Here is a 23101-nt window from a genome sequence, read left to right on the forward strand (position 1 = left end):
ATTCTGAGTAGCTCTCGACCAGAGGGCGACGCATTTTTGAATATTCCAAAGAAAAGAAAATTGAATATCAGACATAAAATAGGCGAGCACCAGCTCTCTCAAAAGGATCAAATTCAGCACCATAGAAAGTCGGCGGGTCAAGTAAACCAAAATCAAGGAGTCGAAGAAGATAGATTTGAATCTACTTCGGATTCCGAGTCTTCTCCAGAAATCAAGCACAAACGCAATAAACATGCACCTACAGAGCTGTCGTCGAAGAAGCCCGTGTCTCGATTCCGACAAGTAATTGAAGACGTTCCTAAGATTATTCGACGCGATCCACGGTTCGAGGCGCTATCAGGTAAATTTTCAGCGACCGAATTTCGCAAAAATTACTCATTCCTGAATGACTACCGGGCAAAGGAATTACAGGATATTAAGGCCAAGTGGACGAAAGAAAAAGATGAAAACACGAAAACACTGCTCCTGAAGCAGTGGAAGAGCCTAGAAAGTAAACTTGAAACGGACCGGAAGAAGGATTATGAAAGGCAGGTTATCAGAGAGCATATTCAACAGGAAAAGGAAAAAATAAAATCGGGAAAGAAGCCATATTTTTTAAAACGATGTAAGTTCTTACGTTTTATAAAGGCATATATTTATATAGATCATCTCTTAACAACTATTAGCGGATAAACGCAATCTGGTCTTAACTAAACAATTCAGCGAAATGAAGAAATCAGACATCGACCGAGCGATTGAACGGCGAAGGAAGCGCAATGTCGCGAAAGAAAGAAAGAAGCTTCCAATGCGGAAATCTGATTAATCATCCAGTCGGCTCAATTCATTTGCATTCATATCAATATCTAAATTATTTTTGATTTTCTCGTGCGACCCAGTCTTCCCAACTTCCTCGATAGGAACCCCGTTTTGGATATCCTGCTTCGCCGGCTAACTCCTGCGCATACTCGCATCGAATTCCGCCCAGACAATAAAACACTAGCTCTTTATCTGGGCTAGGCTTGACGAATCCAAATGTCTCCTCAAACTCATCTGGCGATAACGTCATCGCTTCCGGGTGCGATTTATACGGGATGTTGATTGCGGTCGGGATAAAACCTTCTTGCTCCAGTTCCGCCGGTTCGCGCACATCAACTAGTATAATATCTTCCGTTGGGTTTTCTGTCAGCTTCTTAATCTGGTATCGGTCGCTGGTTAATACAGATGTTTTTATGCAATTCCAATCTGTACTCACATCTTCATAAACGTATAACTTTGCCGAAGTATTCGCAGACTCGGATTTGAATCGCACTCCTCCTAACTTCCAGTTTGATTGTAACTTTCCTAATCTTTGTACGCAATTAAATTTCGTCTCCGTACTCCCATATGCATTACGACTTGCTCTGGCAGCCTTGGTTCCAAATCGAGCAGCTGAAAAGCCCACGGACCTAACGGCCCATTGTACGTGAACAGCGCGAACAGTATTAAAACCAGCACGAGAAAATGACATTTTTAGAGTTATTTGAATTGGATAATCTGAATTCTGAATTGGTTAAAGAATATCTTTTCCCTGAGATCTTGGAGAACTACATCGATTCCTTAGCAAGGCAAGATCAGGGTAATCTATCTACCCATCTCTTCCCAACCCGAAAGGGAGCTACATAATGCAACAACGAAAGCAATTATAATTACACTCGAACCTTGCTAACGACTTCCCCAAAATACTTTCCCCATGCCAGACTTTTTCCAACCCAATCACCAGCGACGAGTGCATTCTGTATATCATTAGATGCTTTCACGATTCGTCGCTGAACCTCCCCGTGCTTCTCCACTTCCTGCTTAATCGCGTTATCGCGCAACTTAATTGTCACGAGCTCTCCAAATTTACCGGCTATCGCGTCTAGCTGACTCACTATTGTTGCCATTATAAGTCGATTGCCGGAATTTGTCGCTTCCGCCGCTAACTTTCCGAGAGAAGCACAGCATAAGACTCGAATATCGTGATCATCAGATAACCCTGCAATTGCACGTTCAATCATAACCGGAATCTGTAAAGACTCAGAGTCATCTAGCAATTCGCATGATGGAGGAACTGCATACGTAAACATGACTGTAAATAAACATTCATACGCAGCCTTCCGCGCCTCAAGCCCATCGTCAACCTTATGCTTAAACGGGCCCATCTGGACTTCACGAATCAACTCAGGTCTAGTCTTCGTATCCTCCACGAGGCGAGCGACAACAACAGAAACATATGGAACAAGCATAGACGGAAAATCTTGCGCAACACTAGCCACCGCTGCCATATCTGCTCTACGATTGTCAAGATCTGGATCCTCAAGATTAGAGACGATATCAGATACTAGCTGCGATACAGTCTTTACTCGTCTTGATTGAATTCCTCCTCGCGTATTGCCTTTGGTTTGTCCAAACATATACCGAATAGCTCCAATAGCGACTCCTCGACTCTCTACGTCTGGACTTTTGACCAATTTTTGCAAATCAAGTAAAAATTTTCGAGAAGAAATAAGCACGAGTCGACCAAGACACTCGGCTCCGATACGTGCAACCTCATCATCATTACGCGAAGCACAGATAGCTGCAGCCAGGGCGTGTGCCCATATCTCGGGTAAAGATGAATCGATCTGCGTCTTGCTCGAAATCTGATAGCGTGACAAATGTGAGACGACTTCGTTCAACGCAATTAACAGAAGCCTAGCATTACCAACGCAATCAGACGCACTAGGATTTTCTTCATTTCCAAATTTCGTAAAAATAAGCGGCAAATATTCATCCAAATGTCGGGCTGCTATAGCGCCTAAGGTCTGTGATGCCGTCACTCGTACTTCATCAGAAGTGCTATCAAACTTCGACATCAAGAGCCTGGAAGGAATAATCTCTTCTACTGTAATTCCAGATTTCGATTCATCCGCCTCTCGTACAATTTCGCTCAATACCATCAAAGCACCGCAAAGTTCGAGGCTTGCAGACGAAGACTCATTCTGTGTCAGAGACACTTCTTCAGATTCGGATAATTTCGATTGCAGAACTGGAATTATCTGCGATCCGAGGTTTCCATGAACCAAAACTGTGGCTATTGCCCTGGAACCAACCGGTGATGCAGGAAGGCGTTGGTCTTTAATCAACAAGGCATACAGTTTCGTAGCATTTCCTTTAGCTGCCAAAGTTGCAAAAAGATTGAGTAATGGTTCTACTGAATTTGTAGCCACTTTCAAAACCAAATCGACGGCCGGAGCAGAAATTTCGACACAATCTTCCGGAGATAAAGAGGCAGAAAATGATGCAATAACAGCCAAAGCGGGCGCAAGCAGTTGCAGATTATCAGGTTCTCGGATAGTTACAAGCACTGTTCCAACAATATCATGTGCGGTGGCCTCGTCAATACGACTGCTTGATGCGAATTTTCGACTAACAGATTTCAAAGCGGCAAGCGACGAAGATCGAAGGGCCCTATCGGCTTTCCGCAGCAATCCTGCTAATTCGATCGCAACGTTCTGAATCCACTGAGCCGAGCAATCATCGCTTGAGGTCGATTTTGCACTGACTACTGTATCAATAGCACTGATGGCTGCCAAGCGAGTAGTTTCATTACGAAGCCGATCCAATAATATCTCAGTGTCCGCTATGAATTCCTGATCGGTGATACTAGATCTTATTTTCGTCATCATACTTACCATTATCGCAATCGCATGCTCCCGTACAACGAGATCAGCCTCGGCCTCGGTTGCCTTACGAACCGCAACTGTATGAATTGGTTTGAGGCACTTGTCCGAAACAGAATTAGAATTCAAATGATCTAGACGAACAGAAAACGTATTGACCAATTCATTGACTGCACTCAGAGCTTCGCTAGTAACCTTATAGAATTTGTCGTCGGCTGCCTCCAAGGCAATTGATACAAAGTTTGGAAGATACTCGTCTAAGCCATCAATACATGACTTTGCATGGCAACTCGCTGCGGTGTGTATAAAACGAATAATACTCATTCGGAAATTGGCTTGTGCCATGGTAGTCTCAAGAATAGGAACAAATTTTGCAAACGCCTTCTTAGGCAAGGTATGCAAGACGGTGATCAAAGCCGTAGCTACGTTCAAGCAAGCTTGCTTAGTAGGAAGGCTAGTGCTCTTATGTAAATGTTGCGTGATGAGTTTGAAAATCTGATTTGAAAGAGCTGTGAGCTTTGCCAAAGGTAAATCTGCAGCAACCCCAGTAGAAGGATCCATATCTACAGACATCAAATTTTCATCGTCACTCTCATCATCTTCGCTTTCGCTACCCAGGCGACGTTTACGAGGAATGGACGAAACAGATGAACTAGGAGAAGTAGCACTTGGAATCGCAGACGAAGGAGTAGGAAGATATTTACCGGTTTCGGTGACTAGAACTGCAATCACTTCTATAACTTCCACTCGAACTGTTTCCTCGCGGTCATTAAACTGCTTGATCAGAAGTGGGGCCACAGAATCGTAAAATTGGATGAGCAAGTTTGAGCCATTGCCACTGTTTCGCATCAATGTAGGGATCAGTGACGCCAGCATCTTTGCCGCACCACGACGAAGCTTCCAGCTAACATCCTCGTCATCTGAGAACTCGTCATCCAGATCCTCGTAGCCTTCTTCATTGTCTTCATCTTCATTGTCTACGATATCACTGTCATCATCATCTCCATACTCATCTATAGCCATTGAATGATCCCCGTCGCCATCAAACTCATCGTCGAGAGCATAGTTAGGATCATACTTGACGAATCTGATGCCAACATTCATGATATCGATAGCAAACTGAGCCATTGCAAAAGGACATAACGAAACAAAGGTGTCAAGCGTAGACAATGCAGCTTCCCGAACTTCGTCATTCTCGATATCTAATGCTTCTAAAATACTCGGTACGAGAGATGGTAGAAACGGTGTGATTCTGGAAGGCTCAGCCTTAGATAATGTACCGCAGACCGATATTAGGATTCGTAGTCGATCCGCCGGGAGTTTACTGACCGCGCTGAAAGAGGAGATTAAATGGCTCATCAGAGCATTCCATTGACCAGCGGGCAAATGACGTGCCAAAGCACCGAGAGCCAGAACTGAACGCTTGCGAACCAATCCTTTGCCATTTTCAAAGACTCCGATGAGCGATTGCTGTGTTTCCGCTACTTGCTGTTCAGAAAGCGCTGAGCCAAACCGATTCATAAGATCGACAAGAACATCGACGGAATCCGCTGATGTTCGAAGATTGGGAAGTAATGTATGCAACAAGAGATTCACAAAAAGGCTTGCAGTATGTGGAGAGGCAGACGAGTTGTTGATGATTGTCCGCAAAGCAGTACTGTTGAGGTTACGCTCCAAGTTGTCTTGAGGGGTAGAACTCAATCGATTTAAAATCGAAGAGAGCTGACTGTCGTTTATTCTAGCAATCAATGGTGCCAAACTAAATTCGAACTTAGTAATAAATATTAAGAATAGAGCTTCAACGCATCCAAATACCATTTGACAGCCAAGCTCTGGACTTCGGCATTATTATCATTTAGACTCTTCAGAATACCGTCAATGACGCGGTTCATTGTGGAGATCGAATCATTGGCCAGCGGAACAGATTTGTTACTGAGAATTGCATACAGATCCGACAAAGACATGAATCGGAAATCTGAGTCTTCCGATGACAACTTGTCCAGCAGAGGTTGGACTGCGGTTGATCCGCTGCCATTGAAAGAGGCCATCTGTGCGTTCTACGAGAATTCGCGTATGAATGACAATTTCAGATAAACTCAAACTGTACCGTAAATAAAAGGATCAATTGCCACTTATTTTCCAGTCCAAACAAGCTAAAATGTTTGCGATCCTGCTAAACCAGCTGGTTTAGTAGACTTAGAAAATGGAGTACCAGTACTCAGTTAGATCTCTGATAAACTAAGGCGTTTGAGCCGGCTCTTCTCTGACTCGACTCCCATCGACATTGGCATCGGGATTCCTCGTTAGATAGCATTAGAAAGTCGACTATAACTGAATAAATATAAGCTATTATGTAGTACAAGGAATATTATATTCAAAAAGACAGTAACCAACTCCAGTAACAGGATAAATTATACCGTAAATGCAACAAGAATTAATACAAAAAGGATATGGTAAGAACAGAGACAGCTGGCAACAGAAGCGAGTTGCAGCAAGTAATGTTTAGACTGGAGCAGAATTGGAAGATGCGGTGGGCGCAGATGCACTGGTCGAGGAGACTGGGATAGAGATCCTTAATGTAGGGGTGTTAGTTGATCTGACAGCCTCTAATGTAGAGATGGAGGAGTGTATACTAGAGATATGAGTTGCAGTAGAAGTGATTGATGCATATGTTTTAGTCCTGAAGGTGGAATAAACAGCCGTATTTGAAGTTGAATTAGAAGATCTCCTGTCAACTTTTTCGTCGAAAACATGAAGAATACCTTCAGAATCAATCGGGTATATTTTTGAGTCAGTCGAGTTGAACCGAGTCTGTGCCAAACCAATTAAATCATGTTGCAAATCATAAACGACATAGACTGAACGCAAGAATGAATCCCCCAAGATAGAACTACCTTCCAAGGAAGAATAGACCAGCATTTCACATAGGGGCTGTCCCTCGTCATTATAAACGGGCAAGTCGTCGTTGGTGACGGGTTGGAACATATCTCGGAATTGAACTTTCATGGTTGCACCATCAAACTCGAAGTCAAATGAACCTGTACTATCTCTAACTGAGCAGTCGCGAGTATAAAGTCCGGTAGTATCATTGTAAACTGCACCAGCAAGTTTACCCATGACTTTCACATAATCTGCTGGCAAATTGGTCAATGTTGTACCAGAATCTAACAGAACTGGACCATCAAACTTCGGAGCAATAACGTATGATACTCCATCAATTGCCGTGACTCCAAGATTTCTTAGGTTAACATTGAATGCACTCGGGCGAGAGTCGCCGTCGTCCTTGTTTATCGGAAGAACAATCATATTTCCGTCAAACTTCTCAACATCAAGACCACCGAACAAAATCGAACCCCTAGACGCTTGTATGTCATTGAGCCATAGCGAGTAAACGGCACAGCCAATATAGCCTTGTTCACGCAGAACAACAGGCAGGTTTTGATATTGCTTCTCAGTTCCATCCTCGAAGGTTACCGATTCACCCGAAGGATACCCGACCCCGATAATACCTGCAGAAGAAGAACCTTCCAAAACAAGACCAACAGTAAGGTTCTCAAGAGTAGCACCACCTATCACAACACTTTCGGTAATAAAATCGCCAGTTACAGAAGAGTCGTCCGCATAACCAATAGAAAAGTCAGAAGAAATATATTGATAGCTCAATGATTTTGAGGGGGAATATGCGCTTGTTGCCTCACACGAATCAGTCTCGAAGTGTTCACATCCACCATCCGACGACCAGAACCACATATCTGCCGAGCCGGTATCAACAAATAAAGAAAGATTCTGGGGTGGAGTACCGATGGATACATTTGTAAAATAAACGCCGTCAAATGAGAGTGCCGTATTAACAGTTTCGGAGCCAATTGCATCTCTACGGCGGAGACGACTGTTTCCCGAGGCAAAATTTCGGCGCTCGACATCAAACCGCAGTGTACCCGGTACAACATCTGAGGGCTGGTCAAATGCGGCAGCAGCGACGAGACCAGTCAAGGCAAAGAGAAAGGAAATAATTGTATTTTTCATTTTTGAACACCAAATCGATTTGCCATTCTAACTGGTTTGGCAAGTGACTTCATCTTTGACTTCTTATACAATTCAACTTCAACCCGAACAGAGCAACCTGGATTACGGCTGTGCTCTCTAGACGAAATTCGTCTAAGCCATATCTATTTCTAGGCCCTCTTTGAAAGCTGCTGAGCCACCTTGTCCCTCAGAACAGTTGCTGCTGCTATTCTAATCTAAGCAGGTCGATAGCCATATTAGATGAACATAAGATTCAATGAAGCTGAAGGAGGCAATGCTCTCCAGCTAATCCTAAATTGATGTGGCTTGCATGGCTACTAGACTGATGATCTGTAGCCCTGGGAGGAGATGCGGTTGAATTCTGAGCGGCACCTAATTGTCTAGTATGCCTTTGATTTCATCTTCTCAAAGTACATGTCAATGAAATAATTAAATCAAGTCCCGTCAACCACAATAAAATCACTGATTCTCAGCTCTTGATACCAATCAAAGAAATATTTGAGATTTCAATGATCACTGGTGTCGTCTAAAGAAAATCTAATGAAACTCAATTCTGTTGCAGCTGAATGTAAGCCGGTCGGGCGTGAACTTAATCTCAAATAAACTTAGGGTATTAACCCGATGACTGAGGATAGCAGCCGAGGCAGACGGACCAAACTTTACAGCATCAGAACGTACAAAATTGAGCTGCAACGATATCTAAACAAACTTGCTTCCATGCAAAAATAGTACCATTGTTATTGCAAGAATAGATCAAGTTTAAAATTGACATTCTTCTGAACTGTGCTCTTTTTATGGAAAACCCGTAGGCAGCAACCTATCCAGTTGCGACACAGTAGGAGCACTTGATGTCACTATCGAAAGCAAAATCCATTTATGGGCGTTCAGCATCGAAGATCTCAAGACCTGGTTTCAACTATATTTCTATGTATTTAAGGTTAAAAGGCAACAGTGAAGTTAGACTTAAATTTAATTATTGTATTGCTCAGATAATTCAAGATCGTGTTGGAAGCGAGGCTGCCACTAGTAGCGATTGCGAATACAGTAGCGGATGCGAATACAAAAGCGGATCCAGAAACTCTCAATTTTGAGTTGATATAAAAGATCAAAAAAATATTGCATTTGATGTAACTACTGCTGCTATGACGCTAATAACGAGAATAGCTAAGATCAACTAAGAAGGAGGATTATTTTGGTAACTCACTCAGCTCAGAATTTCTCGCAAGTTCCTTTTGGCGAAAAGGTACAATTGTAGTTTGTCTCCGAGGATGAAATGGCATAGATAAAAATACTATACAAAACACGTTACGCTTGATCTTCTTATTGTCAAAAGAAATCAGATATAAATTTTGGAAGCGGTTCGAAAGGGATAGCAGAAACCAGAAGCGAGCAGTTAATAAACTAGTTTCAGATTTTAAGATTGAATCAGCCGTCTAGTGTGTCACTGCTCACTCTTGCGCTGTAGTTTGGGAAACTTTGCCTCGATAATGCGATGCGGTCGTTTCGACCAAAAAGCAAGTTTGCCAGCTGTTCGAACCATGAGAACGAGGAAGCTCCCCATGTTCAGGAACCACCTGTCGACATGTTGCTCAAATATGATATCTTGAGATAAATAAGCAAGCTACCCATCAGGCATTAAAATCCAGTGTCCCAGAACGGCACGACCGAAGCAAAAAGCCAGACAGGTTGATTTGGAGATTGACAAGGTAAAGGCAAACACCGTTGTTCCAATTATATGACTATAACAAGCTGTTATTTGTTTAAGATTACAGCCACTCAGAAGGTCAGTACATCCAGACTGCAGTAATATGGTATTAAAAAAACTTTGATCGAAAGCAAGAATCTGTATTTCGATTGTAGCCAAAGCCACCCCTAGGTTTAAAGCCGTCTATAAAGAGATAATACAAACTATTAGAGAATTTCGTACTTCCTTTGTGAAAACTTCATGTTCAAGCCAAAGGACTACAAAGGGGATGGACCTCGTTCGTTAGTTCTATAGATATCTATTCAGCATGAAGGGTACTATTCAGATTTAGCTCAGCAATCTTGACATAAACTCTTGCTATGATGTTTACTAAATGAAAATACCGCGAAACATAATTGCTATATATCGACTACGCTTCATGTTGAACCCTCTAACGCGCTCAAGACCCTGTTCGCACTCCTCGAAACAACTAGATCACGTGTTCGCTTGTTCAAGCACGACATGCCTGGATCTCGAATCTGTGTAGATCTCTCTTTACAATGCGTCTACAGCGAATTCGTGACATTTTATCCCCAACTTTCATTTAGAGAATGTCAACTCTATCAATAGTTGGTGCAACTGGATTAGTCGGATCGGCATTTACTGCGCTGGCTAATCCTGTGCGGTTGCCGGCTGAGATCTCTTCGGTGACAACAATAACTCGTTCTCCATTGTCCAATAGTTCCTCAGCGGTTACGTCAATTGTCAACCCCAATATTCTGGCATCTCTGCCTAGTAATACTAAGATTCTATTTTCGGGACTGGGAACTACTCGCGCTGCTGCTGGAGGTATTGAGAATCAGCGCAAGATCGATTATGATCTGAATCTGGAGATTGCCAAGGCCGCGAAAGCAGCTGGCGCTTCGACTTACGTTCTGGTTTCTTCGTCATCGGCTTCTGCAGAGTCATCGTTCCCGTACGTGAAGATGAAAGGCGAACTCGAGCGAGATGTGATTGCTCTTGGGTTTGATAAGACGATCATTCTCCATCCTGGATTGCTAATTGGAGAGCGGTCTGAGTCTCGGCCTGCTGAGAAGATTGCACAAATTGTAACTCGCGGAATTCGCAGTATTCCTGGACTGGGAAACTCTCTGACAAGCTCTATTGCTATCGATGCTACTGATGTTGCGAAAGCTGCCTGGCAAACCGTTCTCAACCCGCCCGCGGAATCTGTCGTTAAGCTTTCAAATTCAGAGATGATAAAGATGGCTCGCGAGTTTGATGCTGCCTCTTCTAGCTCTTAGTCCTCTTCTTCGGATGATTTGTAGATTCTTCCCTCTAAATGTTCAACAGTTACCTCTAATAATATTTGCGATAATAATTCAAGTCGTTCCACTCGTAGTTTATATTGCTAATTGCATTCAAATCACTATATACACCAACACCAACCCAAACCATAATACTCCATACTGTGCAAATAGGCAAAAAATCATTGAGATCCTGATACCGGCCCTGGTGCTCTTACTATCCAATCTTGCTTTCCAGTTACTCGTTCCACTATTCTTCGCGATGTTCGTCCATCTGCAGGTGCTAGAGTTGCTCGACCAGGTGTGTGCGACACTAACAGTCCTGATGATCCTGATGGTCCTGACGACCCCGACATTCCCAGTGATGGAGGCCGAGCCTTTTCGTCCCAGTAATCGCCATCATTGAATCCTGGTATCCGTTCAAACGCAGGCGGCGGCTGAGAAGGAGTATTTTCGTCATTGTCGTGCCGAAGCACGGTCTGCGCTAATAAGCTGCGGCCCACCAGCATGTCGGGCTCTGGATCTCCTGAAACTATGTAGTCAAACTCATCATCATCGTCATCTTCATCTTCATCGTCTTCCACGGCATTACGGACGCTGCTGGCAGAAGCGTAGTCTTGATTTGGAAAGATTAGTTCATTCAGACTACTCGACGTGGCACCAGGCGGCGCGGGAGTATCAGTATCGTATAAATCCTCGTCTTCATCATCTGCATCATCAACAACTGTGCGACTTAATGAGGATCCTTGAGCTGCAGCAGTAGCAGTTGATCCGTTACCTGTTCGCCGGATTACATTTTCTCGAAAGGACACGCTTGGTACCGGAGACTGCCGAGTGTGAGAGTTGCTATTGTTGGCAATCGTAACATGGGTCGATGAGCTCTGTCCTGCTGTAGGGCTCGATCGATTCGTAGTGGTCCCAAGGGCGCCTCCGTTGGTAAATGATTGTGGTGAAGAAGAATCAGTCGAACGAGAAAGCCCTCGTCGCAACGGATACACATGTTTCACTCGAAGATTGTCGTCATGGATAGGATGCCCTGCTGCTGCTGCACCTACTTCGTCTCCCATGCTTGTACGGTCAACTCGGTAACTGGTAGCTGAAGTTCCTGTAGTAGTTCGTGACAATGGCCGACCAAACACACGATTATCAAACCAAGAAAACAGCCCATTTGTCAGACGATCCGCAAATCCAAATCGCGAAACTCCTAACCGTCCAGAACTGCTTATAGGAGTTGAAGAGGACAAAGCCGATAATGGGCTTCCATCACTAACCGCCCGGTCGTTATTTGGACCTCCGTCTGAAGGCACACGCTGAGTCGTATCATTCATGCTGTCTTTCTCTTGATCGAGCACATCGGGCTCACCAGAAGCTAAGTAAGCTGAATTCTGATCCACAGAATCTTCATTTATCACGGGATTGCTATTCTGATCAATACGATGTTGACTTGATCTGCTCTCGCTCATTCGGAAAGCAGTGTTCATCTGACCGAGCTCCGGATCTGCGGATGACTCTCCGCGTTGCGTCATCCCTCTTATCCGGGACAAAAAGCCGAAAGCAATGTTCGAACCTTCTGAACCTCCTCCATCACCTGCCGACCCAACATCAGGTCGATTGTCTCCACCCCAACCTCTTCGGGGACCTCGTCGATGACTACTCCGTCTAGTACGATTATTGGAATGTCTGCCTGCGCGAGCACCGCGCGACGTGCCTATTTCCAGCATTTCGTCTTCAAATACTTGTCGTCCAAGTACACCCGACTCTTGATCTTTGCTCTCCAAATATTCTATCCGCTCGACCCATTCCCAGACAACCACACTTGCGGCGGCGCCGCCTACCCAGCGGACAAAATCGCCCCAGCCGGATATATACTCTCTAGATACATCGAGGAGGAAGAATATAATCGGAGTCAAAACAGAAGTCAGTGACAACGAGGCAAGAAAGAGATTTTTAACATGGTATGCGTAGACCCTCTTAGAAATTGAATAGTACACCACATAAGCGCAATATAAGACTGACAGAGTAATCTGGAAAAGATATGCCAATGCAGGTACAGCATCTCGAAAAGATTCATCATCATCACCCGTAGGGAGGAAACTCTTGAGAGACCAAAACACGGTGTCGATCAGAATCAAAACAAGGCCCAGCCATTTGATGATTTTCTTTTCTCTCTGGCGTGGAAAAAGACGGATTAATGTCTGGACTTGAGCTAGCCACAAAAAAAGGTCTGAAACAATTCTGAAAATCTGAAGTGTAGTTCCATTGTCGATATAATTTCGTAATTCCTCGGTGTCTTCGTACGCGTAGTCATATTGGTGTCGGAGGATCTTGGTCGCTTCCGCCATGGCAACTGTAAGAGAAACGGCTACAGTTAAAGTCGCTATTTTTTGTAGATATGGTCTGCGTTGGGGGGTGACTAATAGCAGAATTAAGAGAACCCAGGATAGCACAGTTGCGCCTGCAACTGTGTATAATATCGGCACCACGGAAGAGTAAAAGGGCTCACGAAGTGATGCAGAAGTTGTGGATTCTGATAATAAACTCGAACCCATCGTAGAACTGCATTTTGGCGAGAATACAGCCGTATGTGTAATGGTTTGAGTGGTAGATGGTAGTACTACTATACCTGCAGGAAGTGTGTACGCCGTACACAGCGGGTGCCGAGTCGTAGTTGTAGTTGGATTTCTCCACATCTCGATTTTTCCTTGAATATAAAGAATAGATCAAGAAAAAATTTTACTTAGCAGAATATCACTGCCTTGAAGGCCGGGCTGATAACAGAAGAAACAACCTTGAATCCACGGGCTAGCGTACTTCAAATGGCGGTCGAAACAGAATCTGGCGACTACTATCGTTAGTTTTGCTCCAAAGCTGACCATTAAAATCCTAAACTCTTCTTTATCACCATTAAAAAGTGAATCGAAGCGAGTCTATGATCAATTATATGAACAATGTATGATCAATGCGTCTTTATTATATTCAGGCCAATCCCAAAGTAAATCCCGCCATGACGACAACCAGCGGATTTGAAGAGAAACCTACCAAACAAAAGCACCCCAGCGACCGAGCACACGTCCACAATCAATGTCCCAGGATGTCTTAAATTAAGTAATAATATTCGAAAATCCTCTCTTAACTTGTGTCGAAATCTCTGGATTTTTCGCCTCTCCTCAACGTCCAAATTGAGTCTAACCGGTTCTCACGATATCTTGAATTCACGTGCACCGCCAACAGCAAAAGCTTAATTCTCCACTGTTTTAGTAGCACGTGAATCTTCACTCTGAACAGTGCTTAGACGCTAATAAACTAATTAGGAAACTTCTACCACGATATCGTCGAGCAAGGCCATAAAGAATCTGCAAAGAAAATAACAAATATTTTGTTGGTAATTAACGCTACAGTATGGAGAGATTACAGTTAGATTACTGAATATGAGATCCGAGAGAATCCTCTGAATCATAACTAGACCCTCTCCTAGCTGAAATGTCTACATCAAAATCAGTGTGCACTTACATATTGAATTGCAATAGTATATAAGGTCATAAGAAGATCCACGTTCTCAACTGTGCGATCGTCAAAAAAATAACAAAAAGAAAATCAAATACGGTCCTGGTTCAGACGAGATACAAGTTCACATCCTAGATATCTTATCTCTGACTGAGTGAAATGAAATATGAAAAAATACAAACGGCGCACTATGCCACAAATTGACATGGCATATCAGCCGTAAAAAGTAGAATGTAGAATAACAAAAAGGTCCATAACGTGTTCATACATGCACTCAAAAAATAAAACACCGCACTTTATGCGCCGGAACTGCCATATTTGGCTGCCCAATCTTCAAACTCTTTTAACCCTTCTTTAGACACACTGGGCCGAATCATTTTCAAGCTAGCTTCGAAATCACAAAATTCCACAGGTCGTATTTTATCCCGAGGTGTAAATAGAAGCGCTTCGCCTAGTGATCTTAAGGGCCCCATTGCTGCATCTTTAGCTAACGCAGTGATATCTGATCCCGAAAAGCCTATTAAAATTTAGCATCTATATTTTGCGTGAATTCTGACTCAAAAAAACTCACCATCAGTCAACTGAATTAACTTTTCTAAATCCTCGTCAGACATATCATGAACCTGATACTTGAGCAATGTCTCTAAATGTTTCTTTCTCGTCTCGTATTCCGGTAACGGAATATACTGCCTCCGCACAAATCGTCGACGAGCTGCCTCATCAATGGCCCACGGCAGATTTGTAGCCGCAAGAACAAGAACGCGTTGGGCATCCTCTTGATCTCTACCGGCGGCTGCATGGGCAAGGTCACTCCATTTCACTAAAAACTCCGTCTTTATTCGTCGTGAAGCTTCGTGCTCTCCAGTGTCGCTTCGAGTGGACAACAAAGAATCAATTTCATCGACAAAGATAATAGAGGGAGCCAATGCTCGCGCCATCGCAAATAGAGCTCGCACCAACTTCTCACTTTCACCTAAAAACTTGGAAGTTAAACTCGAGGCAGATATTGAAAAGAAAGTGGACTGCGATTCCGTGGCAACTGCACGCGCAAGCATTGTCTTGCCCGTTCCTGGGGGTCCAAAAAGAAGCATACCGCGAGCTGGTTCTCGTAATCCTTTGAACAAATCAGGTCGCAAAAATGGATAGACTACTGTTTCCTTTAGACTTGTCTTCGCCTGCTCTAAACCAGCAATATCTTCCCAATGGACTTCATCCCGAGTGACTACAATCTCATTCAAAATCTGCCTCGCAGCACCTTCATCCACGCCTACCAAAGATTCCAACGCCTCGTTCACTCGTTTGTTCCATTCTTGTTGCTTAGGATCAGGTGTATCAGGTAGTAACGGCGGAATCCCGGTCATCGACGTAGTGGATCCAGATGATTCCGTAGTCATCAACTCCGGAACTGGAGCTGGAGATCGAATAGGATTAGGCGCGACCACAGCAGAAGTAGTAGTTGTTGCAGCTGACTTTGTAGCTCTTACAGCAGTCCTCTTAGTTGCCGTGGCTCTCTTTTCCTTAGCTGCATGCGGAGCCGAGAACCGAGCGCGAGTAGGCTCAGTAGCAGTCTTGCGTGTGTGTACGTTAGACTTTGAAGATGCAGCAGCAGCTTTAGGAACGGCTGCTCGAGATGGCGAAGTACCCGCTGGACGAGCCGTAAATGGAAAAGTCGAAGGGGGAAGAGAAAGCGAGGTCAAAGGAGTAGTATCGACGGTCGCTGGAGCATTTGCTGGACTAGGTTGTCGGCTAATTGCAGAAGTTGGGGGTGCGTAATTTGACGAGGGTGGAGCAGCAGACGTTGGAGCTATGGAATTTGTGATCGTAGCGGTAGATTCAGTAGATGCAGGACTTGCAGACGTAGCTGCTTCAGGCAAAATTTCATTAGAATTGATTCTAATAACTTCCGCAGTTTCATTTTCAACAGCAGGCTTCATTTGCGAGTCGGAAGAAGTTGATTTCACTAGCCGGACAGCACTGATCTCTTGTTCAGGAACAGCAAGCTCCTCTTTCTTGAGCTCTACTTGAACTTTCGGTCGCTCCGGGGTCTCAGCAGCTGATTCAGAATGGAGAGGGTCCACTTGCGCAATGGCCGGAATTGGATCGGGTAAGGACACGATAACCGGATATAATTCATTCATTGAAATTGTAGGCACGTCAAATGGAAGAGGGGGAAGCTGTGGAGGAAGCTGTGGAGGTGCACCTCCCGACCGAGCATGCTCAATATTTCCAAATTGATAATTGCTGTTCAACGAAGCATCTCCAGGAGCATTTGGAAGTGGCCGCCGAGGAACTTTGGCTCGAGGGATTTCCGAAGGCAAAGGAAAGAGATGCGAGGGAGGAACGGGTGGGGGAGCATATGTAGGTGTGTCCAAATCAATCAGAAGCTGTACCGGATTCGAAGAGTCGCTTGTGGTCACGGTCTGAGCCGTTTCATTGAAAGATGACTGAGTAGTGTTCGAAGCAGGCGCTTGAGTAGATACTGAATTAGTAGGAATTGAATATGCGAAAGAATTTGGAGATGGAGACCTATTAGCGGAGGTACGGCGAATCATGGCTTCTGTCGATCTTGGCTCGGGAGAAATAGAGGGAGAAATTTTTGAACTCGAACTTTTTCTCAGCTTCTCACTCGACATTTGATTTGAAGTAGACGGACTACTTGGAATGGGAAGATGGGAAGACGAAAAGTTTTTGAATAAAGTCCCGGAAAGATTTTCCTCTTCTTCACGGGAAGAGCTTCGTGAACCGTCACTACTTTTCCTTCTAGGAGTCGGAGCAATAGAAGCAGCGGAGCTGACGGTCAGGCTTTGCTGTCTCGAATGATGTTGAGATGAAACTGACCATGCTAATGTGGCGGCTTTCGTAGCAGGGACTGGCGTTGGAGGTGACTTTGACATTGGGAAAGTGACGACTGGCTTCTTTGACCGCTTGTTTCCACGCAATGTCATAAGCATCGACTTCATTTGCGGACTAGCAGGACGAGCAACATTCTGGGTTGTTGATTTCTGAGAGCCCATCACCGGAACTGCAGTTATTGTTTGCGTTGAGCTGCTAGTCGAATGATTTGTTGAGGTTGCAGAGGACTGAGCTGCCGCAGCTGTCGAAGGCAAGGAAGTCGTCGAAGACGATCCACCAGAGCGAGAACGTAGTGGACCAAGAGGACGAGGGTATCGCCAGGAAGATTTTTGCTGAGCGTTCTGTTGAACGGCAGCAGCTTGATTTGCAGCCTCTTCCGCCTCGTGAAGTTTCTGCAGCTGGCGACGCTTTTCGGCTCGTAGCTGCTCGTATACTAATTTAAGCTCATCTGGGGAAAGTGAGTTTCCAGAGAAATTCTGGGCGTAGGAGCACACTCTGTCTTTGGACTGACGTTCGATGTCTACGATTCGAGCATATAATGAAATCTCTTGCGAAGATGTCTGAGGCGAAGCGATGATCTGAGAATGGTCGTTTTCGATCAGCGCAAGTGTATTCAGCCAGCCGTCGAGTGCCGCGTCAGAGTGGCCAAGTTCGTGCTCACAAAGCGCGGAAACAAAAGTATCGTGAGCCTCGTTGTATACTCTCTGAAGCGTAGTCTCAGATGCCGTTCGTCGAGACTTGAGCATATTGTAGAAGTGGCAACGAGCGACGAGCAGGGAATCAGAGTGGTGGGGCGATGTGAGCGTGCGAGATAGTAGAGGAGGAGGGTTCACCTGGCCAGGTGAAATGCCCACCTAACAAGCACGGACAGTAGCCTCAGTGAGAGCAGCTTATAAACGAGCTGCAAACTGTAAACCGGACAGCACAAATAGAAAAATTATGTAGATGTTCTGGCGATGAGAAATGGCAAGCTCACTTAGGTAGGCAGGCAAGAAGACACTTTTAGACAGAAGGGATCCAAGTGAGACTAGCTAGTGCAGATCAGCCAGGAGCAGTGCAGTGTGTTGATCGTAGATCAAACAGACTCTCGCAAAACAGCAGATTTCTAACTCGACGTACAAATAGTACAAGCAAGAAGCAGCGCAGAAGTATTGTACTGTGATGCTTGTCCGATTCAGTTGTTTCGTCCGGATGTCCAAGGTTTCTTTTCCTTAGAATCCATCGAAGACCAACTTTCACGACCGGCTGGTTTGGCCGCCCGCGAGATAACTGAAACCAGACTTTACGAACCCAACCGCCCCCGATTGCATCGGAGAACCGGTTCACATATCACGTGATACGGCGAGATCCGAGCTGCGGAATTGGTGGGGCGGAGGAGAGTGAGGAGAAACAGACCGAGCTATGGAGTAAGAAAAATTATTGCGAAGGAGAGAATGCGTAGTGACAAGAATTGTGTATTATGGAAATTACTGGAGAATGAGTAAATTAGTCGTGAATTATTATTAGTTTCATTACTGGTATACAAGAAGATGCGACTGAGCAGCAAATAGATCAGGGCGCTCACAACACGACCCCGCCTTGTGGCGCCCAGATGAGGAGCACCAAGAAGGAGGAGCAAGGAGAGCAAGATGGATAAATAGATGCCATAACCATAAGCAAAAATAAGCATAGAGATCATAATAAAGAGAATATGCAGAGCAAATTAAAAGCAAATTAAAACAATATAAGAAAGAGAGATAGAAAGACAGCAGTCATTAGCCGGAATGCGACAGAGCAGAATCATACGCACATCGAACGACTGTAGAAACCAGAACTGGAAACGGCCGAAGAAGACGAAGAAGAGCGTCTCTTCTTTGTTTTCTTGTCTGTCAGAGGATCCTCAAAGTCGTCAGAAAATACGCTGGAAGAGCTGGCGACCGTGTCAACGGAAGCAGAAGACGAGGCCGAGATGGATGGTGCGAGATCAGCTGCAGTGTTCTGAACAGTCGAAGTCTCGAGTGCGTTACGACGCGCGAGCTCCTCACTGAGACGTCTGTCAGCTTCTAATTGAGCCTGTTTGCGCAGCGTGCGCAGTTCAGACTGCTTCATGCGGTACGAGAATGCGGGTACAGAGCTCTCTGAGGGGAGGATGCTCTTTGCCTGAGGATTGAAGCGAGCGTTGTAGCCCTCGTACACGCCCATGCGAGCACCTGAGCTGTCGTCACGGCGATGGAAGAGTCCGTAGGTCATAGTGAGAAGGCAAATATTAGATCAAGGAACTGATAGTTCTGAGAATACAACGACAACAATATAGCGGTAGAGTGGGAAGAGGAACTGGGGCTGGTAATAAAGACCCTTATAATAGAATCTGATCAGTTTTCAAGCTACTAGAGATCGAGCCATAAGCCGGAAGACCCAATTTGGGAGAAGAGCGCAGAGACTGGTCCGGCCGCCGCTGGCGTCATCTCGGCCTGGCTGGCTTCTCGGGTCTTTTGTGCCTTGAATCGCTCGGCATGTGATCTTAGTAAATTGCTGCTAATACGCCGTAATAACTACCATACACAATGTGCTACAGCACTCTGTCATGGTGGATATTGCGGATAGTCGCTGAATGAGGTCAAGCGTGTGTTTGTTTGTTGTGGTTTCTCTTGGAGTTGCAATTCCAGCAATGAGCCAGCGATAACTGATGCCATATCTGACCATAGCTGACTATAGTTGTCTTTAGGGTCGGGCCTCCCTAGAAGGAAAGAAGGAGGCCTGTCCCGTGCAAGTGTTGTTTCATTTGAACCCACAGCTAAAGGTTGAGTAAGGTCTGGCAGTCCGCTCAGTCTTAGTCAAGTTCAGCGAACAGCGAGCATCAACAACAGCTACAGCAAGACTGATCCTTCGACCACAACATATCAAAGTCAAATAGAATAAATTACAAATAAACTTTGATTTTCATTTATTCCATTCCATCTGATTCCATGTGCGTAGTCAAATCTATGCGCTGCCAGGTGACGCTGACAGAATCTGCTTAACTGTGCTTGTTCACTCACTACACTGGCTAGCTTGCGCTCCCCTGCTGTCAAGTGCTGAAAATCTGGGAGCCAGACTCGTACGTTTTTCCATATTTCCCAATGCTGCGCCAGATGTTTATTACTGTATTCAGAGAATTTGCCATTAACTCTCTTATCAAGAAGATATTGCTCTTTCTATACTTCACCGCCACTAGCTCAAGGTCTAATATCGAGCTATAGTTTTTACTTACTAACGAATCTACTTCGGTTGCAAGGAGCTGTAGTCGCCACTGCTCCGGTGGGGCATCTTCCCAAATACCAGCATGCTTCCTGGGAGAGTAGCGCGAGAGAAAGACTAGTGGTTGGGAGATATATATATCTCATGTGTTGCTGCTGGGATATTTCATTTCCTTAGTAGCCGTTTGCCTCATATATATTGAAACAAATCATCACTCATTTCCTGTTCCGTCTCTGTATTTATGTACCTCAATCAGCCATATATCCCAGGTATCGCTGACGTAGCAATATGCCACTACTCCAAAGCTGTTCTAGTTGCCCTGCCATAACGAAATTAGGTAGAAAGTAAAAGTTACTAGTTATCATGGAATGAATCCTGCGAATTCAACTCTATCGAGCTAAATTCAAGAAAATCGCTCGATGATCTGGTATTCCGTATATGGCGTATTTACTGATGTTCACGCATCACCCTTTAGCATCTTTCTTCTACGGAATTAACTAAAACCACATTCATTCAGCTTCAAATGCCGTTGAATCACTCACCCTTCTCTGCGATTAGTATCATCTAACTACTCTCTGCCCACCCAGCCTTAACCCCTCGCCTGTCACTATTCCACGTGATCAAGCCTTCCTGCGTGTAATATGTTAGCCCCGAATGGACATAGATTAGAACAAGACCAGAAGAGAAATCCGCGGAGGTTTAGATATTGGATTTTTTTGTAATAGAGGAGGATTCTTTTTTGCAACTGCATGAGGGAGCTGGCTTATCGTTGGTGATCGAAATTGTTACCTGTTCCACATAGTATCATGTAAGTTGGCTTATTATTGATTAGTCTGACAAACAGTATTGACCAGAATGTTCAGGTCAGTTCGGGGTCCGTAAGTAGATAGGATATGCACTGTCGTTGTCACTTTTGTGCATGCTAACAGCACCAGCAATTCTGCTTTGACAGAGTTTTTACGAGTATGTTGTCGTGTAGTCTGCAGATATCGTGACCTGTTCTAATGTTCTGTCTCCTAGTCGCAAAATATTGACGCAAACTCCATTCGTCTTCGATATGCACAATTACAGGAAGAAGCTGCCCAGGAACTTCACGCCTCTCGTGAAGCTTCTGCAGAGCCGGGATCATCTACAGAGGCAGTTGCTGGCGCCGCGGCGCGACGGCTTGCGAGTCGCAGGAAAAAGAAGAAACTGGACGAAGATAGAGCGATGCATAAAGAGATGATGGATCAGATCCATGAGACTGCGGCCAAACCTCGGCCAGGTCAGATGGAATTCTGCGCAGAATGCTCGAAGCGATTTGCTGTCAGCGTGTATACAAAGGCAGCAGTTGACGGGGATGGTCTGCTTTGCCATTCGTGTGGTTCAAAGTACGCAGTTGAAGAGAAGAAGCAGAAGAAGACACAGATGGCATCTCGGAAGAAACGGAAATCTGTTGCCGCTGCATTACTGGATAGACAAGACGCTGCTGTCCCTAAATTGCAAGACATGTGCATCAAACTCATTGCAAAGTATATCGATGACGTTGACGCCCTGGGAGATATCGGCGAGTTTAACATGGAGAAGATTTCTCGAATTCTGGCTAGAAACCGCTCACTGACAGACAGCACATTTAATTTGTTCCTTGGTGTGAACGTTAAGCGACTCCAGTTTTGGGATTGCTCGAATTTAAGCGCTGCAAGTCTTGAGCAAATTGGAGCCTTTTGTCCTGCACTAGAAAGTTTGACGTTAGTCTATTGCGGACAAATCACTGATAGTGTAATAGATTATTACTCAACAAATCTTCGGAATCTTCATTCTTTAATTGTAGACGGTGCATTCTTAGTTCGAAGTGAATGTTGGGTCCGGTTTTTCAAAGCCTTAGGGACACGACTAACGCGATTTTCGATCGGGAACACTCTGCGATTCAATCGGCCCGCATTAGAATCACTTGCTGAGAATTGCGGGTCAGTTCTTGAAGAATTGAAATTATCGCGGATTGGCTCTTTGACTAGCGATGATTTGACAATATTACTTAGGCTAGAGAAGTTAAATTCTGTGGAACTTAGTTACATGGAATCGACATTAACCGATTCATTTGTCATTGAATTACTGCAAAGTGTTGGCCCACAGCTTTTGAGTCTTAATCTTGATGATTGTGGAACTTTATCTGATGCGGTCTTGGTTCAAGGGATTCGACCGTATTGTGGCTTTCTTCAAAATCTTTCACTTGCACTTGGTTCTAAATTCACTGACGATGGTTTCAGCCAACTATTTACTGAGTGGAGTGAGATTAACAACGGGTTGATTAACGTGAATCTAGCGCGATGTACAGAATTCGGCGATGCTGGTTGTAAAGCACTGATTGATCATTCAGGCAAGACTTTAGTCATATTGAACATCAACTCTGATTACTCATTGTCGGCATCAGCGTTCCATCATATAGCTGATTCCGATTGTGAATTTCTGTCACAGTTGGATGTTGGATTTGTGCAAGCTGTTGGAGATAGAGAAATTGAACTGTTGTGTCAGAAATGTCCTTCGCTACAACTTGTTGAGGTGAGTGAAGAGTTTATTTAGTCTCTGCAAACTGAGATGGTCTAATGAAAATAGGTGTATGGAGCTATTCGAATAACTGAAGTAGTCCAGCTGAAACCAGGGATCAAGCTAATTGGGAGACAAAGTGATACTTTGTAATAGAAATTATGTATATTATGAATTGACTATATGTATTTGCAAATCCCACATACACTCCCTAGCCACGCCCAAAATAAATCAATATATAAAAAACCAGCCTAATACCATGAGATCAAACAACAAATGTATGGATATATGTACAGAAACGTGAGTAAAATCTAAATTAATTTTCATTT

The 23101-nt window shown here is 44.4% G+C and overlaps 8 protein-coding genes across 8 annotated transcripts; 3 read left to right on the top strand and 5 right to left on the bottom strand.

The window, feature by feature from the left end:
• Positions 1-159: 159 nt before the first annotated feature.
• V1516DRAFT_616104 (uncharacterized protein) lies at positions 160-802 on the top strand (the record flags this gene model as incomplete). The annotated part of the gene is made up of 2 exons (XM_066919342.1): positions 160-604; positions 666-802. Coding segments are annotated over 2 exons (582 nt in total), but the record flags the coding sequence as incomplete, so codon positions are not given.
• On the bottom strand, positions 605-1540 carry V1516DRAFT_667328 (Rhodanese-like domain-containing protein). The gene is made up of 2 exons (XM_066920824.1): positions 1232-1540; positions 605-1174 (listed from the first exon to the last, which is right to left on the bottom strand). The coding sequence occupies exons 1-2, from the start codon at positions 1484-1486 to the stop codon at positions 848-850; spliced, it is 582 nt and encodes a 193-aa protein (XP_066779510.1). The 5' UTR covers positions 1487-1540; the 3' UTR covers positions 605-847.
• On the bottom strand, positions 1541-5903 carry V1516DRAFT_667330 (armadillo-type protein). The gene is made up of 2 exons (XM_066920825.1): positions 5475-5903; positions 1541-5418 (listed from the first exon to the last, which is right to left on the bottom strand). The coding sequence occupies exons 1-2, from the start codon at positions 5705-5707 to the stop codon at positions 1665-1667; spliced, it is 3987 nt and encodes a 1328-aa protein (XP_066779511.1). The 5' UTR covers positions 5708-5903; the 3' UTR covers positions 1541-1664.
• Positions 5904-6431: 528 nt separating this feature from the next.
• V1516DRAFT_616415 (aspartic peptidase domain-containing protein) lies at positions 6432-7601 on the bottom strand (the record flags this gene model as incomplete). The annotated part of the gene is made up of 1 exon (XM_066919344.1): positions 6432-7601. A coding segment is annotated over one exon (1170 nt), but the record flags the coding sequence as incomplete, so codon positions are not given.
• Positions 7602-9647: 2046 nt separating this feature from the next.
• V1516DRAFT_667333 (uncharacterized protein) lies at positions 9648-10824 on the top strand. The gene has a single exon (XM_066920826.1). It carries the CDS (start codon positions 9981-9983, stop codon positions 10671-10673), a length of 693 nt encoding a protein of 230 aa, XP_066779513.1. The 5' UTR covers positions 9648-9980; the 3' UTR covers positions 10674-10824.
• V1516DRAFT_667334 (PalH/RIM21-domain-containing protein) lies at positions 10753-13837 on the bottom strand. Its single transcript, XM_066920827.1, has one exon. The coding sequence runs from the start codon at positions 13364-13366 to the stop codon at positions 10859-10861; it is 2508 nt and encodes an 835-aa protein (XP_066779514.1). The 5' UTR covers positions 13367-13837; the 3' UTR covers positions 10753-10858.
• A 639-nt stretch (positions 13838-14476) lies between these two features.
• V1516DRAFT_618876 (P-loop containing nucleoside triphosphate hydrolase protein) lies at positions 14477-15541 on the bottom strand (the record flags this gene model as incomplete). Its single annotated transcript, XM_066919431.1, has 2 exons — positions 14477-14697; positions 14752-15541. The coding sequence occupies 2 exons, from the start codon at positions 15539-15541 to the stop codon at positions 14477-14479; spliced, it is 1011 nt and encodes a 336-aa protein (XP_066779515.1).
• A 5388-nt stretch (positions 15542-20929) lies between these two features.
• V1516DRAFT_630888 (uncharacterized protein) lies at positions 20930-22988 on the top strand. Its single transcript, XM_066919941.1, has 4 exons — positions 20930-21127; positions 21185-21212; positions 21270-22787; positions 22842-22988. Exons 1-4 carry the CDS (start codon positions 21105-21107, stop codon positions 22923-22925), a joined length of 1653 nt encoding a protein of 550 aa, XP_066779516.1. The 5' UTR covers positions 20930-21104; the 3' UTR covers positions 22926-22988.
• Positions 22989-23101: the final 113 nt, after the last annotated feature.

Source organism: Lipomyces oligophaga (assembly GCF_038497815.1).
Source record: "Lipomyces oligophaga strain CBS 7107 unplaced genomic scaffold V1516scaffold_1, whole genome shotgun sequence".
Taxonomy (NCBI): Eukaryota; Fungi; Ascomycota; class Lipomycetes; order Lipomycetales; family Lipomycetaceae; genus Lipomyces; species [Lipomyces] oligophaga.